This window comes from Lipotes vexillifer, unplaced genomic scaffold (assembly GCF_000442215.2).
Source record: "Lipotes vexillifer unplaced genomic scaffold, Lipotes_vexillifer_v1.1 scaffold514, whole genome shotgun sequence".
Classification (NCBI taxonomy): Eukaryota; Metazoa; Chordata; class Mammalia; order Artiodactyla; family Lipotidae; genus Lipotes; species Lipotes vexillifer.
Window position 1 is genome coordinate 228,698 of NW_006789975.1, and position 13,241 is coordinate 241,938.

A 13,241-nucleotide genomic window follows, 5' to 3' on the forward strand; every position below is an offset into this window, starting at 1 on the left:
TACAGTGATGTTATATGAAAAGAAACAAAAAACAAAAAACTGAGCTTTCCAACAGTTTTCAAACTTTCAGTAGAAAACCTTCCTTCATATGAGGCCTGCCATGGTTCTTTCAGAGGCAGGGGGCTCTGCCTTCCACTTCTGCTCCTGACCCCAATCCCACCTCCTGAGAGCACCTAAGGCTCCACTGATCTAGACCATCTCAGCTTGGTTCTTGATGCATTTTATGGACCAGGAAACTGAGGCTTAGAGAAGCAGCCAGGTGTAACAGAAAGAGCATAAAGCATAATCCCAAAGCTTGCCAGTGGTTTGTGGCAGCACCTAGTGTTTTATGGCTAAGGAAAAAAGGAGGCTGGGGACCTGAGCAACCTCTAGAAGAGAGGCAACTCATGAGTTTCTCATTCATGTAAAGTCTCAAACAGGTGTTCCTGGTCTGCAGTCATCCCTAAAGTCTTGATTCGGATTCAGGTTCCTTGCATCTGTGACTCCATCAGTTTCAACACCAGCTGAATGACTTAGGCCAGCTAAGTTTCTTGCCCCCACCATGCTCTTTCAGCTGTAAGACAGAGATTATAAATGTAAAGCAGTACTTGTGGTGACACTTGGCCTCCACAAGGAACAGATATGAAGTGGTGAGGACTATGGCACTTCTAGAGAGGATGGCCACTATTTTTAGCTGTTGGTGTCGTGGGCTCCCCCTCTCCAAAAAAGAAAAGATTAGTTGAAGTCCTAACCCCAGTACCTCAGAATGTGACCTTATTTGGGAATAGGGTCTTTTCAGAGGTAATCAAGTTAAAATGAGGTCAGTAGGGTGGGCCCTAATCCAATATGACTGGTGTCCTTATACAAAGGGGAAATTTGGACACAGCAACAGACACGTATAGAGAACAGGTGATGTGAAGATGAACTCAGGATTGTAGTAATGCTTGTACAAGGCAAGGAACACACATTCTTCCCTAGTGCCTTTAGAGGAATCATGGCCCTGCTGACACCATGATTTCAGATTTATGACCTCCAGAACAGTGAGACAATAAATTTCTGTTGTTCTAAACCAGACGCTGTGGTATTTTGTTATGGCAGCTCTAGGAAACTAATACGGTTGGCAATTAAATATTTTTAAACATTGTTCAGATCACAATGGCTTGAACATAACCTGTTTGCAACTCTGTTGAAGGGGAAGGTGTTGTCACTGATTGTTTCTCCCAAATCCACAGAAGAGCACAGCTGAAAGAGGCAGAGGGTCCTGACCAATCCCAAGGAAGGGCTGTGGCAGAGGCTACCTTCACCAGCCCCTCACCCAGGCAAAGAGGAAGCCCCCACCGGGAACCTCTGGTCTTGCCTCTTCCCTCCAAGCTGCTTCCCCTCTGGGTGTCTGTGGCTATATGACAGACCAACAGAATCCCTATGTCACGGGTTTGTTCTAGGATCACAAAGGATCAAGCTTGCAAAAGCATTCTGTGAGAGGTTGTCTTTCCTCCTGGGGCTGGAGGCAGCAGGCATAGATTGGGATGCCCTCTGCCAGTCCTAGGTTACCAGGGAAATAGCCCTACCTTCTCTCAGGCCCATGAAGCTGGGAAAGTTCTAAGCACAAACAGCCCTGACACCAGTTTGTGGCTTCCAGAGAAATGAGAATGAAATAAGTGTAAAAAGAGTTAACAACACACCCTTTAAGCCAAGAAAAAAAAATACATCAGGAGGGACAGTCACAATTTGGTGGACTGAGAGGAGATGTGAGGGGCTGGGCCGTAGGGCCGTGAGGGAATGACAGTTGAGAGGGGTGAGGGTTCCCCTTCCCGGCCCCAGGAGATGGTGAGGAACGGAATAGGCTGTGTAGCAGCTACTGGAGGCATTTCCCCCTTGGCTAAAGCAGCTGCTCCTCCTCTGCCCGGCCCGGCCCCTGTATGGCGGCCATGTTGGTGGCAGGCTCCTAGCGGGACAGCGGCGTCTGCTTCAGGGACATGAGCACCGAGCGCAGGCGGGACACGTCTTTGCACTGCTTGCTGCTCTTGGGGTTGAAGTCACACAGCTGGGCCACCTTCTCCCACTCTGTGCCTGGGGTCTCCTCCTTGGATTCCTTCACAAAAGCCTCCTCAGATGCCCTGCAGGTGGAGATAGGACAGAGGTTTCATAGCTGTCTGCCTTTCCCCTTAATCAGTGATGCTGTGCTCCCACTGAGCAAGGCTGCTTTGTCCAGCCTACTCTGGGGTCCTTTGTCTAGACGTCTCCTCCCCAGGCCCGGGCCCTCTGACCTCAGGCCCCCAGGAACAGCCTTGCCATCAGAGGAAGCCTAGTTTGGTCCTACCTCAGGGCCTTTGTACTTTCGGTCACCTCTTCCCCCAGACCTGTTCATGGCTTGTTGCTTCTTGTAATTCAGGTCTGAGTGCAGGCCTTACCTCCTCAGAAAGGTCTTCCCTTGGCACTGTAGCTCAAGTAGCCTCCTACCCCTGCCCCAGCACTGTCCATTACCTCTCTATCGAGAGTTCCCAAACTGGGTCTCCTGACACCTGAAGGCCCTTGGAGGAACTAATGCAGTATCTCAGCTATTTTCAACATTTCCAAAAACTGAGCAGGACATTGACTAACCACCTAGCTGAAGTCTCTGGTTCAGCATTGCCTCGGGGTTCCATGGACCCTATAAGTGTTCTTTAGAAAAGAGCTGTGGTCAAAAGTGTATAGAAGAATCAGTTAAAGAAGATCTTCAAAACAAGACTTGCAAAGCCTTTAATGTGCTTCTGTGCACCACGAATGTGAGTACTCGATGGAGATAGAATCTGCCATATCCCAAGCATACTTGACTACAGAACTCTTTTTAGCCCCAAATGACTATTATCTCTGTGGCGCCACAGCCTGAGGAATGCTCCACTGGAGTCTTTGCCTTTGATTGGAATCAAATTAGGATGGAAACTGGTGGGTTTTTCATCAGAAGTTCTGGCTGACAGTTATGGAAGCCACTTAAATTAAAGATTAAAGAACAGTGGGGAAACAAGGTATAATAAATGTAGTTTAGTGGACAAAACCTAAACATGGGAGTCATTAAGAGAAAAGCAATGAGGGATTCTGGGGTGGGGAGGGCCGGGTCTGTGTCCTGTTTAGCCAACAAGTGTCCCTAAAGCTCCTTTCTCCTTAGAAGCCCCCTGCATCTCAAGCAGGACCAGTTCTGCCACATGCCAGGCACTGACTGATGGCAGGGAGCTCTCCAGGTGATCCCCACGGCTCAGGATGAGCCGGCCCCAGATCAGGTGACCCGGCCCCTCGCTAGTGATCTTGCTTCCCTGCTGTGTGCTTATTTCCTAACCTGGGGAGGAGGATCAGTGCCTCCACCTTGCTGATCTGTCTCACTGGCCTGAGAGTCAAACAACGTAGCAGGTGTGTGCTGGCTTGAGTAAATGTAAGGTGCTGTGTGGCATTGGCTGACCAGTGGGGCTGAGGGGAGCGATCCTAGGAGCTCTCTCTTCTGGGTCAAGAGGCTTGCCTCTAACCTTGTTGCTCAAAGTGGGGCTCATGGTCCAGCAGCACCGGCATCACCATGGAGCTTGTTGCAAATGCAGAATCATGGCCTCACCTCAGTCCTTCTGAATCAGAATCTCCACTTTGACAAGAGGCCCTGGTGGTTCATAGGCACATGGAAGTCTGAGAAACGCTGGTCTAGACTATTCCTCTCTTCAGGACTCCCTTGGGTGCTCCTTGGGCCATTTCTTCGGGTGCAACAGGAGCACTGAACGCCCTGTGGTATTCCTCAGTGCCGATGCCCTTCTTCCATCCCCACTCTCCTGCTTGAAACCTCCCATGGCTCCCCGCTGCCTTCAGGGTCAAGTCTGAGCTTTTTAACATCTCACGACAGGCTTTTTGCAACTGGCTCCAAACTGACCTTCCTTCTCTCCCCACTCCCACCGCTCCAGGCACTGCAGGCCGCTAGATATTTCCCATCTCCTCGCCTTTGCCCCAGCAGCTTTTCCCACCTAGGATGCCATTCCCTTCTCACCCTCCCCACCCAGCTCGCTCCTTCTCACACTTTAAGGGCCGGCGGACTCTGACCTCTGAAGCCTGCCCGGGCTCTCCCTGAGCCCACCGTGTCCTTGCATGTGGCTCTTATCACAACACACTCTTGATCATGAGCAACTTGGGGGGACAGACCGTGTGTGTCTTACTCCTGTCTGACCAGAGACTGGCACTGGACAGATGGGAGAGTGGACAGAAGGAAGGAGTGGAAGGCTGTTATTCTGGTGTGTCCCATGATCTGTGAGAGAAGCGTTAGCCCAGACAGTATCAGAGGCCTGCCAAGGGCGTATCCAGAGCGAGGAACAGCAAATATTTGGCACATACACACGTGGCAATCATCACACATTCATCACTGCATTGTTTTCTTCGGCTTCACAATCCCCAGCACACCGTCCAGGCTGTCACTACCAGCCAGCGGGGCGGCATAAGAGGAAATCTCTGCCATCTCTGGTCTGGATCAGGCACGGGACCAACTAGACCTCAAAGCAGAAACACCTGAAAGGAAACCACAGGTGGTCTGGACAGGGGATCATGACCAAATTCAGGCTGAAGTTCTAAGGAGGAGCAGTGCACCTGTGGGCAGGAGCGGGGAATGGCTGTGCATTCTTTATACCTCTAGCACCAGCACTCAATGTTTGTTTGTTCAATAGAAGACTCACTCCACCTCCCCCCTCCAAGAGGCATCTCAGAAGGAGGGAGTTGGGCTGCTTTGCCCTTTGCCTCTCTCACCTGGGGATGGCCGGACATTCCTTTCTTTTCTTTGCCTGGATTTTAGCAAAGCTGTCTCAAAGATGCTCGATAAACATTTGCTGGAGGGATGGAGGTGAGGGTTGGTGCCTGTACCCACCCCTTGGGCTCACCTCCTGCTCTGATCATTGCCCCAGGCCCAGCCATACTCATTTATACCCCACAAGGGGGAGACTCAAGAAACTGCCAGCCACACACAGGCCCTTGCCGAGAAGCAAAGGAGACACGTACACGTAGCCGATGATATCAGCATCTGGCTGCTGGTAGAATGCTTTGTCGGCGATCCTTGAGGGAAGGGGGTTAGGTGGGGGAAGACGGGATGGCAAGATGGACAGACAGGCAGAGGGTTAAGGAGAAAGAGAGACAGCGTTAGTACCTCCAGGTGGAGACGTGTCTGGAAGGCTCGGCAACTCTCCACAGTCCTGAGAGGAGAGCAGGGATCCTCCACCCACCCGAGTGGGTGGCCTTTTCTAAAACTCAGCCCTATCATATTAGTCCCCCTGTTTACAAACCTTCAGTGGCTCCCCACCGCCTGTGTCTGCCCGCCCCTCGGCTCCGAGGCCCTGCACATGTGAGCCCTCATTCCGGCCCTCTCTCCCGCCTCTCCCTGGTGCCCAAGCACAACGTCCTTTCTTTCGTATTATGCTGTTCCCCAGTCTAGAATACCCTCCCCCACCCGCTGCCCTCTTACTCCTGGTGAACTCCTAGCCACCTTCCAAAGCCCAGGTCCCTAGACACAGAGGTCCCTCCGCCACCCACATCCCTTGCTTCCACAGCTTTCCTGCAGAGGGCCCTACTAATGAGTTCAGCTGTACCCGTGTGTTTCCCTCCTCTGCTCTTTGAGGACACAGACTGCATCCTTCTCAGCTCAGCCTCCCCAGTGCCCGGCCCAGGGCCTGGCATGCAGCACCTTCCAGCTGGTGGCTTCCCAGAGCCAGCCTTTTCCTTTCTGGCAAGTCTTGTACCTTGAAGTGCACAGCCTCAGAGGTAGGGGCTGCTGGCAGTCCCTAGTCTGAGACCATTTCTGCAAGGTATTCTCCGCTATCTTTCCTGACCAACATCTGTCCCCCTTCTTCCAGGAAGGGCATCCTGATTGTCCTTTGAAGCATCAGCTGCCCCCACTCAGTCCCTGTGGTTTGGGTGGGACCGGACCCCATGCACAACCCAAGTAATGGGACTATCGACCAAGCTGGGTCCATGGGAGAGTCCCTCCCCCGGGACAATCACTGGGCCTGGGGTGGGCACGTAACCCACACCAGACCAATGAAGGTCAGGTGGAGGACTTCAGCTAGAGCTGTTGGGAGCAAGAGGCTTATTTTCACTGAAGTTGCCAAGAAAATCGAGCAGAAGCCTGGAGCTGCTAGTGGCCGCCTTTGCACCCATCCCAGGGGTGTGTGCCCAAGAGTGAAGGCCACGTAGGGGAAAGCAGATGGAGAGACAGTAAAAGTAAGCACTGACAGACTTTGTTTCAGTGCCTGAGTCCACTGGGTCTGCAGCCCTTACCCCTGGCCTTTCCAGTTATGTAGGCCACTAATTTCCCTTTATTCTTTAGCCACTTCTGGGTCGAAGCATTATCATTTCTATAAGCAATAAAATCCTGCACACAGCTTGGTTCTTCCCTTCCTGCCAGGCCTGTGTTCTCTGTCATGATAACCATGGCCACAGGGGGCCCAGGCCGAGCTGTTGGCCACTGGGCTCCAGAACGGCCTGGCTTACATCCCAGTGGGTCCCAGGACCTCGTCTGCTTACTGGCAGACTCACTTTTCTCTGTCGTGGTGAAGAGGTCAGAGCTTAACGGCATACCAGCTCTGCAGAGCTCAATGCGTTGAGTTCCACAGGCCACTGAGGAAACATCATTGTGGGTTCGGCTTCTCCTTCCTCCGCGTTCTTGCCACCAAATCACCCATCCTCGAGACAGTCCCCCCCACCATATTTCCTCTCACTGTCCCCATAGGTCCTCTCATGTCCCCATAGCTCCTCATATCCCCGTAGGTCCTCTCATGTCCCCATCGTCCTCTAATGTCCCCATAGGTCCTCTCATGTCCCCATAGGTCCTCATGTCCCCATAGGTCCTCTTATGTCCCCGTAGGTCCTCTCATGTCCCCGTAGGTCCTCTCATGTCCCCATAGGTCCTCTCATGTCCCCATAGCTCCTCATATCCCCGTAGGTCCTCTCATGTCCCCATAGCTCCTCATATCCCTGTAGGTCCTCTCATGTCCCCATAGGTCCTCTCATGCCCTATAGGTCCTCTCATGTCCCCATAGGTCCTCTCATATCCCGTAGGTCCTCTCATGTCCCCATAGGTCCTCTCATGTCCCCATAGGTCCTCTCATGTCCCCATAGCTCCTCATATCCCTGTAGGTCCTCTCATGTCCCCATAGCTCCTCATATCCCTGTAGGTCCTCTCATGTCCCCATAGGTCCTCTCATGCCCCATAGGTCCTCTCATGTCCCCATAGGTCCTCTCATATCCCGTAGGTCCTCTCATGTCCCCATAGGTCCTCTCATGTCCCCATAGGTCCTCTCATGTCCCCATAGCTCCTCATATCCCTGTAGGTCCTCTCATGTCCCCATAGCTCCTCATATCCCTGTAGGTCCTCTCATGTCCCCATAGGTCCTCTCATGTCCCCATAGGTCCTCTCATGTCCCCATAGGTCCTCTCATGTCCCGTAGGTCCTCTCATGTCCCCATAGCTCCTCATATCCCTGTAGGTCCTCTCATGTCCCCATAGGTCCTCTCATGTCCCCATAGGTCCTCTCATGTCCCCTAGGTCCTCTCATGTCCCCATAGGTCCTCTCATGTCCCCATAGGTCCTCTCATGTCCCCATAGCTCCTCATATCCCCGTAGGTCCTCTCATGTCCCCATAGCTCCTCATATCCCTGTAGGTCCTCTCATGTCCCCATAGGTCCTCTCATGCCCCCATAGGTCCTCTCATATCCCGTAGGTCCTCTCATGTCCCCATAGCTCCTCATATCCCTGTAGGTCCTCTCATGTCCCCATAGCTCCTCATATCCCTGTAGGTCCTCTCATGTCCCCATAGCTCCTCATATCCCTGTAGGTCCTCTCATGTCCCCATAGGTCCTCTCATGTCCCCATAGGTCCTCTCATGTCCCCATAGGTCCTCTCATGCCCCATAGGTCCTCTCATGTCCCCATAGGTCCTCTCATATCCCTGTAGGTCCTCTCATGTCCCCATAGGTCCTCTCATGTCCCCATAGCTCCTCATGTCCCCATAGGTCCTCTCATGTCCCCATAGCTCCTCATATCCCTGTAGGTCCTCTCATGTCCCCATAGTTCCCTCATGACCCTACAGTCCCCTCGCACCCTCATAGCTCCTCTCACCGGTTGTTGATCTTGTTCTTCTCAACTTGTTCACTCTGGCGCTGGTTCCATTCCTCCAGGTCCTTCTTGGCCTTCTCCCGCCACTCCTGTTCCATCACTTTGGAGGCAGCATCTGCAACCCCAACAGGTGAATGAACAGCAGCTTTCCAGGAGGGATGTGAGGCACAGCCGGCTGTGCTTCTGGCTGCTGCTGCTCCCCTCAGGCAGCCCTGGGTCCATCCTCAGCCAATCCCACATTAAGGTGGGGCAGGGCCCCATATAGCCTAAGGCTTCCCCACCCAACCGTGTCCCAGAGAGCCAACCCAGTGGGGAGCCTGGGGCCAGGGGGACCAGCCCAGCTTGCACACTCAGCCCTGCCCTCACCCAGCTCTTGAAGCCGTTTCCGCTGCTCCTCTCTCCATTTGCGGATGCTCTCGGGTTCCTGCGTCAGCCTGTCGACCTGGGCAATTGCAGCGTAGCCATCAGCTGGACCGTTAGCCTCCTAGGACACAAACACACGGCAGTGTACCCAGCCTGTCCACCTGCCCCTCTGTGTCTGGCGCCTGAGTACCAGGACACCCCCTCACATCTCAAACCACCTCATACCCACTGTCTCCTGGGACTGTACCCTGCCTTTGCATTTGCTGTGCCCTCTGCCAGTAATTCTGCTCCTTGTGTGACCGTGGGCAAGTTACTCAACCTCTCTGTGCCTCACTTTCCTCATCATAAAATGGGTTACAAAATAGCACCCACCCCACAGGGTTAATATGAGGATGAAATGAGTTAAAAAAGTGTAAAGAACTTCAAACGCTTCTTGGCACTCAGAGAGTTCCCTGTGTTTCTATCATTAAAGCCCTGCCCTATTAGTTTTATTTACCAAATAACAGAGTCCCAAATGGCCTCACTTTATAATATGCTTACTTGTCCATTGTCTGTCTCCTCCATCAGAATGTCACCCTTGTGGCAACAGGGACCTTGCCTGCCCTGTTCACTGCTGTGTCCCCAGCATCCAGCACAGTGCCTGGCATGTAGCAGGTCCTCAATAACTATTTGCTGAGTGAACGAGCAGCCCTGAGATAGGCAGGGTGGCCATGGCTACGACTGTACAGTGATGAAAAACTCAGACTCTGCAGCTGGACCATCTGGGTTCAAATCCCACCTCTACTGCCTGCTATACATGTGTGTAGCCCAGGCAAGTTGCTCAACCTTGCCTGGCCTCAGTTTTCTCATCTGAAGTGAGAATAGTAATAAAAGTACCTCTAAGAGCTAGTTGTGAGGATTTGATGCAACAATATTTATAAGACATTTACAAGAGTGCCTGGCATGGAGTGATGGCTCAGTAAATGGTAGCTAGAATTTTATTATTATTATTATTATTAATTCCCATTTTATAGAGGAGGAAACTGAGGCCAGGAGAGATGGCACAACACAGTGGCAGAAGCAGGGCCAGAGTCCAGTCCTCTGGCTCCCAAGCCAGGGCTCTGCCCAATTCTCCACGCCACCTGCCAGGGTGGTGACTTGAAGCATTGCAGGCTGAGAGCTCAGCCCAACAAGGATGGGGCTCCCCTCTGGTCTCGCAAAGCTGGAGACTTTATGATCCAGCCCCATCTCCTGGCACGCCCACTCTGGTGCTCTGTCTGCCCCGTGCATTCCTGTCTGCACACATCCCACACGCCAATGCTGCCCGCCTTTGTCTCCTTTGTGCTTTTCGCCTTCAGTTGTCTTCCCTCCTTTCTCTGGCTGATGAAATCTTATTCCACCCCACAAGTTTCCAGCTCAGAGGTCACCAGCTCTGGGATATTTCCCAGCCCCCAAACAGATTTCACACCCTGTCCTCTCTGTGCTTCTTGTCACACCCTCACCTTCTACTGCGGGTGTCACCCCGCTGGGCCACGAGCTCCCGGTGGGCAGGACAGGACCTTGTTTATAGCCTCTGAACTTCTGTCCCATCTTTTTATTGCTCCCTGTGCTCCTCCTGCAAGCACTCATCAAAACTGTCACGAGTACCAGAGTATCTTCTCCCCACCCAACAACATCTGTCCAGTGGTGCCCGCTGTGGGCATACAGCTGGTGCTCAGTAAGCAGTGGCCATGTGGATGAAGATCCCCCCGGGGCCAGCATGTGCCCGGTTCAGAAGAAGGGCTGGGTAAGCGTCTGCCCAAGGGGCTGTGGGCAGCAGGGCGAAGGAGCACGCAGATGGAACATCAGGGCTGCATCTCCAGCTGTCTTTGGGGAGAAGGAAGGGCAGGCCCAGGGCGGAGAGGTGCAGCCTGGCTCCTCGGATCAGGCCCACCCTTGGGTGGGGCAGTTGGGGCGCTGTCCTTATTCCTCTTTCCTGCCCAGCATTACACTTCAACTGAGAGAGTCTCTCAAGATATCTCGAGGGGCCTTTCCAGGGCCCTAATCTGGACAACACGAGTTGATCACGGATGTACCTTTCCAGTTCTGGGAACAACCCTGTCCTGAGGCTAGGCTACCAGGACCTCTGCCCAATCCTATAGACTGTCCCATCTGCAGACAAATGCAGTTACTTTTACTTTCTACGTGTTTATCCAGGTGCTACATTTTATTTCTTCTTGGCACTCAGGATGTCTTAAAAGCCTGGTTTGTTTACATGTTTACTATCTGCCCTCCCCACCCCACCCTACCCCGCCCCCCCAGTAAGGGAATTCCATGAGGACAGAGACTGCCTGTCTCTTTATAGTATGTAGAACATGGAGGGCCTGGCTGTAGGAGGATTTCAAGAACATTACTTGAATGAATTAACAGATGTTCAGGCTTGGGGTCAGGGATGAACGAGACAGCCCATCATCCAGAAGCTTGCAGAGGGAGTCCCTCACAAATGAGGACCATGGCTGGGGTACATGCATAACACGGGTCATGAAAAGAGTGGGGACAAGGGAAGGCATGACCTTTCTAGCCTGGGAGCAGAGTAGGCTGGGAAGAGATAGGGAAAGGGCATTTCAGACCAAGAGTTGGCAGCTTAAGGACCACATGAGGCCGGTGCCTTTGGAAAAATCTGAGTACAGAGATGCTGCCAGGTGTGGAGCAGATGGGGTGGGAGAGGTGGGCTGGAGGGGGTCCTCTGGGCAAAAGTCAACCCACGGTGTCCTTCAGGACCCACCATCTCCATCAAGACTGCCCCCAAATTAAGACTCACACGTTACAGCGTTTTAAAACTGGCAGAGAACTTGCAATTAAATGGTTCCCTTTGGTCTTTACAACCCTACATGGTGGGTTTCATTATCTTTGTTTTCCAGGTAGGAAAAGTCTAGCTCCGAAGTCCCAAGGTCACCTGGCCAGGAACTGGCAGGGCCAGAATTCAAACTGAATCCCTGGGTGTCACACACATGGCCACACGTGTGGCCGCACATAGCCAATAGGGACCAAAGTTACTTCTGTGTCATGTGATCTTGGTCTCCCTGATAAGTCTACCATCCCAAGATTAGAGACTGCACCCACTCCTCCCACTGCCCCACACCCCATTCCCCGTCTGTCTCTCTCACACCCACACACGTACCCGCCTTGGCTCACTCAGTGGCTAGGTCAGGGATTTAGAAGCAGCTTCCAGGGCTACAGAGCACTTTTCTCAACAGACCTGCGGAGGCAGCAGTGCAGGGCTTCTAATCCCAATTTCACAAATGAGAAATCCAGCTCAGAGCAGTGACTAGTCCAAAGCCGTCCGGCTGGGAAAAGCCAGAAATGAAGCGCAGGTTGTCTGACTCCATCCAAACTCCTCTGCCGCAGCCCGCCACAGCGCCCCGTGTAGGAGCAGTCTGGGTGCAGGAGCAGCTTGAGAAACCCTGGGGCTTCTCTGGGTCTGGTTGGCGGCGGTGGGAGGGGGGGCAGGGGTGGTGCGGAGCCTAGAGCAGCTGCACTGCACATCCAGGGGTACTGCTCAGTGTGGTCCAAGCATGCTGTGCCCAGGCCCTGGGTGCAAAGCCTGGCCAAGCTGGACCTGCGTCCTCCACCAGCACGGCCTAGTAACAGGCTCTGGCTGGGAGCTGTGCCCGCCCCTCCAACCCCCATCCCTTCCGCCTGTGGGCACAGCAGCCCTGCACCCGTGGTCTCTTCAGGTTCCCCCAGCACACCCTTCTCTGTAGCAAGTGCCAGGCTCCAGGCAAGCCCCAGAATGCGTATCTTATCCTCTGTGCCTTTGCACATGCTGTCCCCCTAGCCAGGACCACCCACATGCCCCTGGGCAGCCTGGAACCCACTTCCAGCATCCGTCCCTGTCACACTCTCTGACTTCAGTGCAGTGTCTGGCGCCTGAGCCTGGTTCAGGTCCCAGCTCTTCCCTGCTGTGCAACCAGAGCTATTAAACCTCTCTGTGCATCCTCCTCCTCATCTGTAAAATGGGGATAATGACAGAACCTACATCGTAGGGGTGTTGGGAGGATGAAATGAGTTAATCCACATAAAGCTTTTGGGTGGTGCCTGACACATAGTAAGAACTCTTGAGACCAGCCCCACGCCCGAGCCCTTGCCATCCTGCATGACTTTCAGGTCTCTGTCCTTTGAGCTCTTTGAGGACAAACATCCATGGGATTTGCCTCTACATCTGAGGCCCTGAGCACAGCGCATGGCACTCAGAATGCGAGTTGACTAAATGAAGGAATGAGGGGCGGCCTGCAAAGTGATGTGGAGGGCATGGGGACACAGCATCAGAGCGACTGGGCTTTAAGTCCCCTCCTGCCACTCACTGGATGTGCGACCTTTAAGAAGTCCCTTCCCTGGGCTCCTTAGGTTTCGTCACCTGTCAAATGGGAGTGACAACATCCCACTCGGGGTGCAAAATGGGGCCTGAATGCGATAACTGCCCTGCGACCCCTGTAGCCTGTAGTGGACATGCACATGCACATGCACGGGTGGCAGAGCTGCAGGGCTCACCATTGCCCGTGGCAGGCCCCCAGCAGGCCGGCTCGTGCTGTACCATCGCCACAACCAGGAAGAACACAGTGGTGCTGCCAGCAGACAAGGCCCTGAGAAGCTATTTGCTGGCTCCCCTTCTCCAGCTGCTCTGGACTTATTTTCCTGCCCTGCCCCTGCCAGTGAGCAGTGAGGTCGGGAGGACCACAGCCGGGCTCCTCTTTAATCACTTGACTGTCGCAGTGAGGAAATTGGGTCAGCCGCCAGTGGGGATGGCAGCCCAGGAGGGCTCACCAGGGGCTGCAGGAA

General features: G+C 53.4%; 1 protein-coding gene across 2 annotated transcripts in view; it reads right to left on the bottom strand.

Annotated features, from left to right (window-relative positions):
• Window positions 1–1,608: 1,608 nt before the first annotated feature.
• CLTB (clathrin light chain B) overlaps window positions 1,609–13,241 on the bottom strand; it is a 19,633-nt gene continuing 8,000 nt past the window's right edge. Inside the window, exons 3-6 of one of the 2 annotated variants that reach the window (XM_007463069.1) lie at window positions 8,448–8,565; window positions 8,085–8,196; window positions 4,975–5,028; window positions 1,609–2,096 (exon numbers count right to left, since the gene is read on the bottom strand). In XM_007463069.1, coding sequence (XP_007463131.1) covers window positions 1,925–2,096; window positions 4,975–5,028; window positions 8,085–8,196; window positions 8,448–8,565 — 456 coding nt within the window. In that variant the 3' untranslated portion in view covers window positions 1,609–1,924. The remainder of the gene's footprint in view (window positions 2,097–4,974; window positions 5,029–8,084; window positions 8,197–8,447; window positions 8,566–13,241) is intronic. The other variant, XM_007463070.1, reaches the window with a different exon arrangement.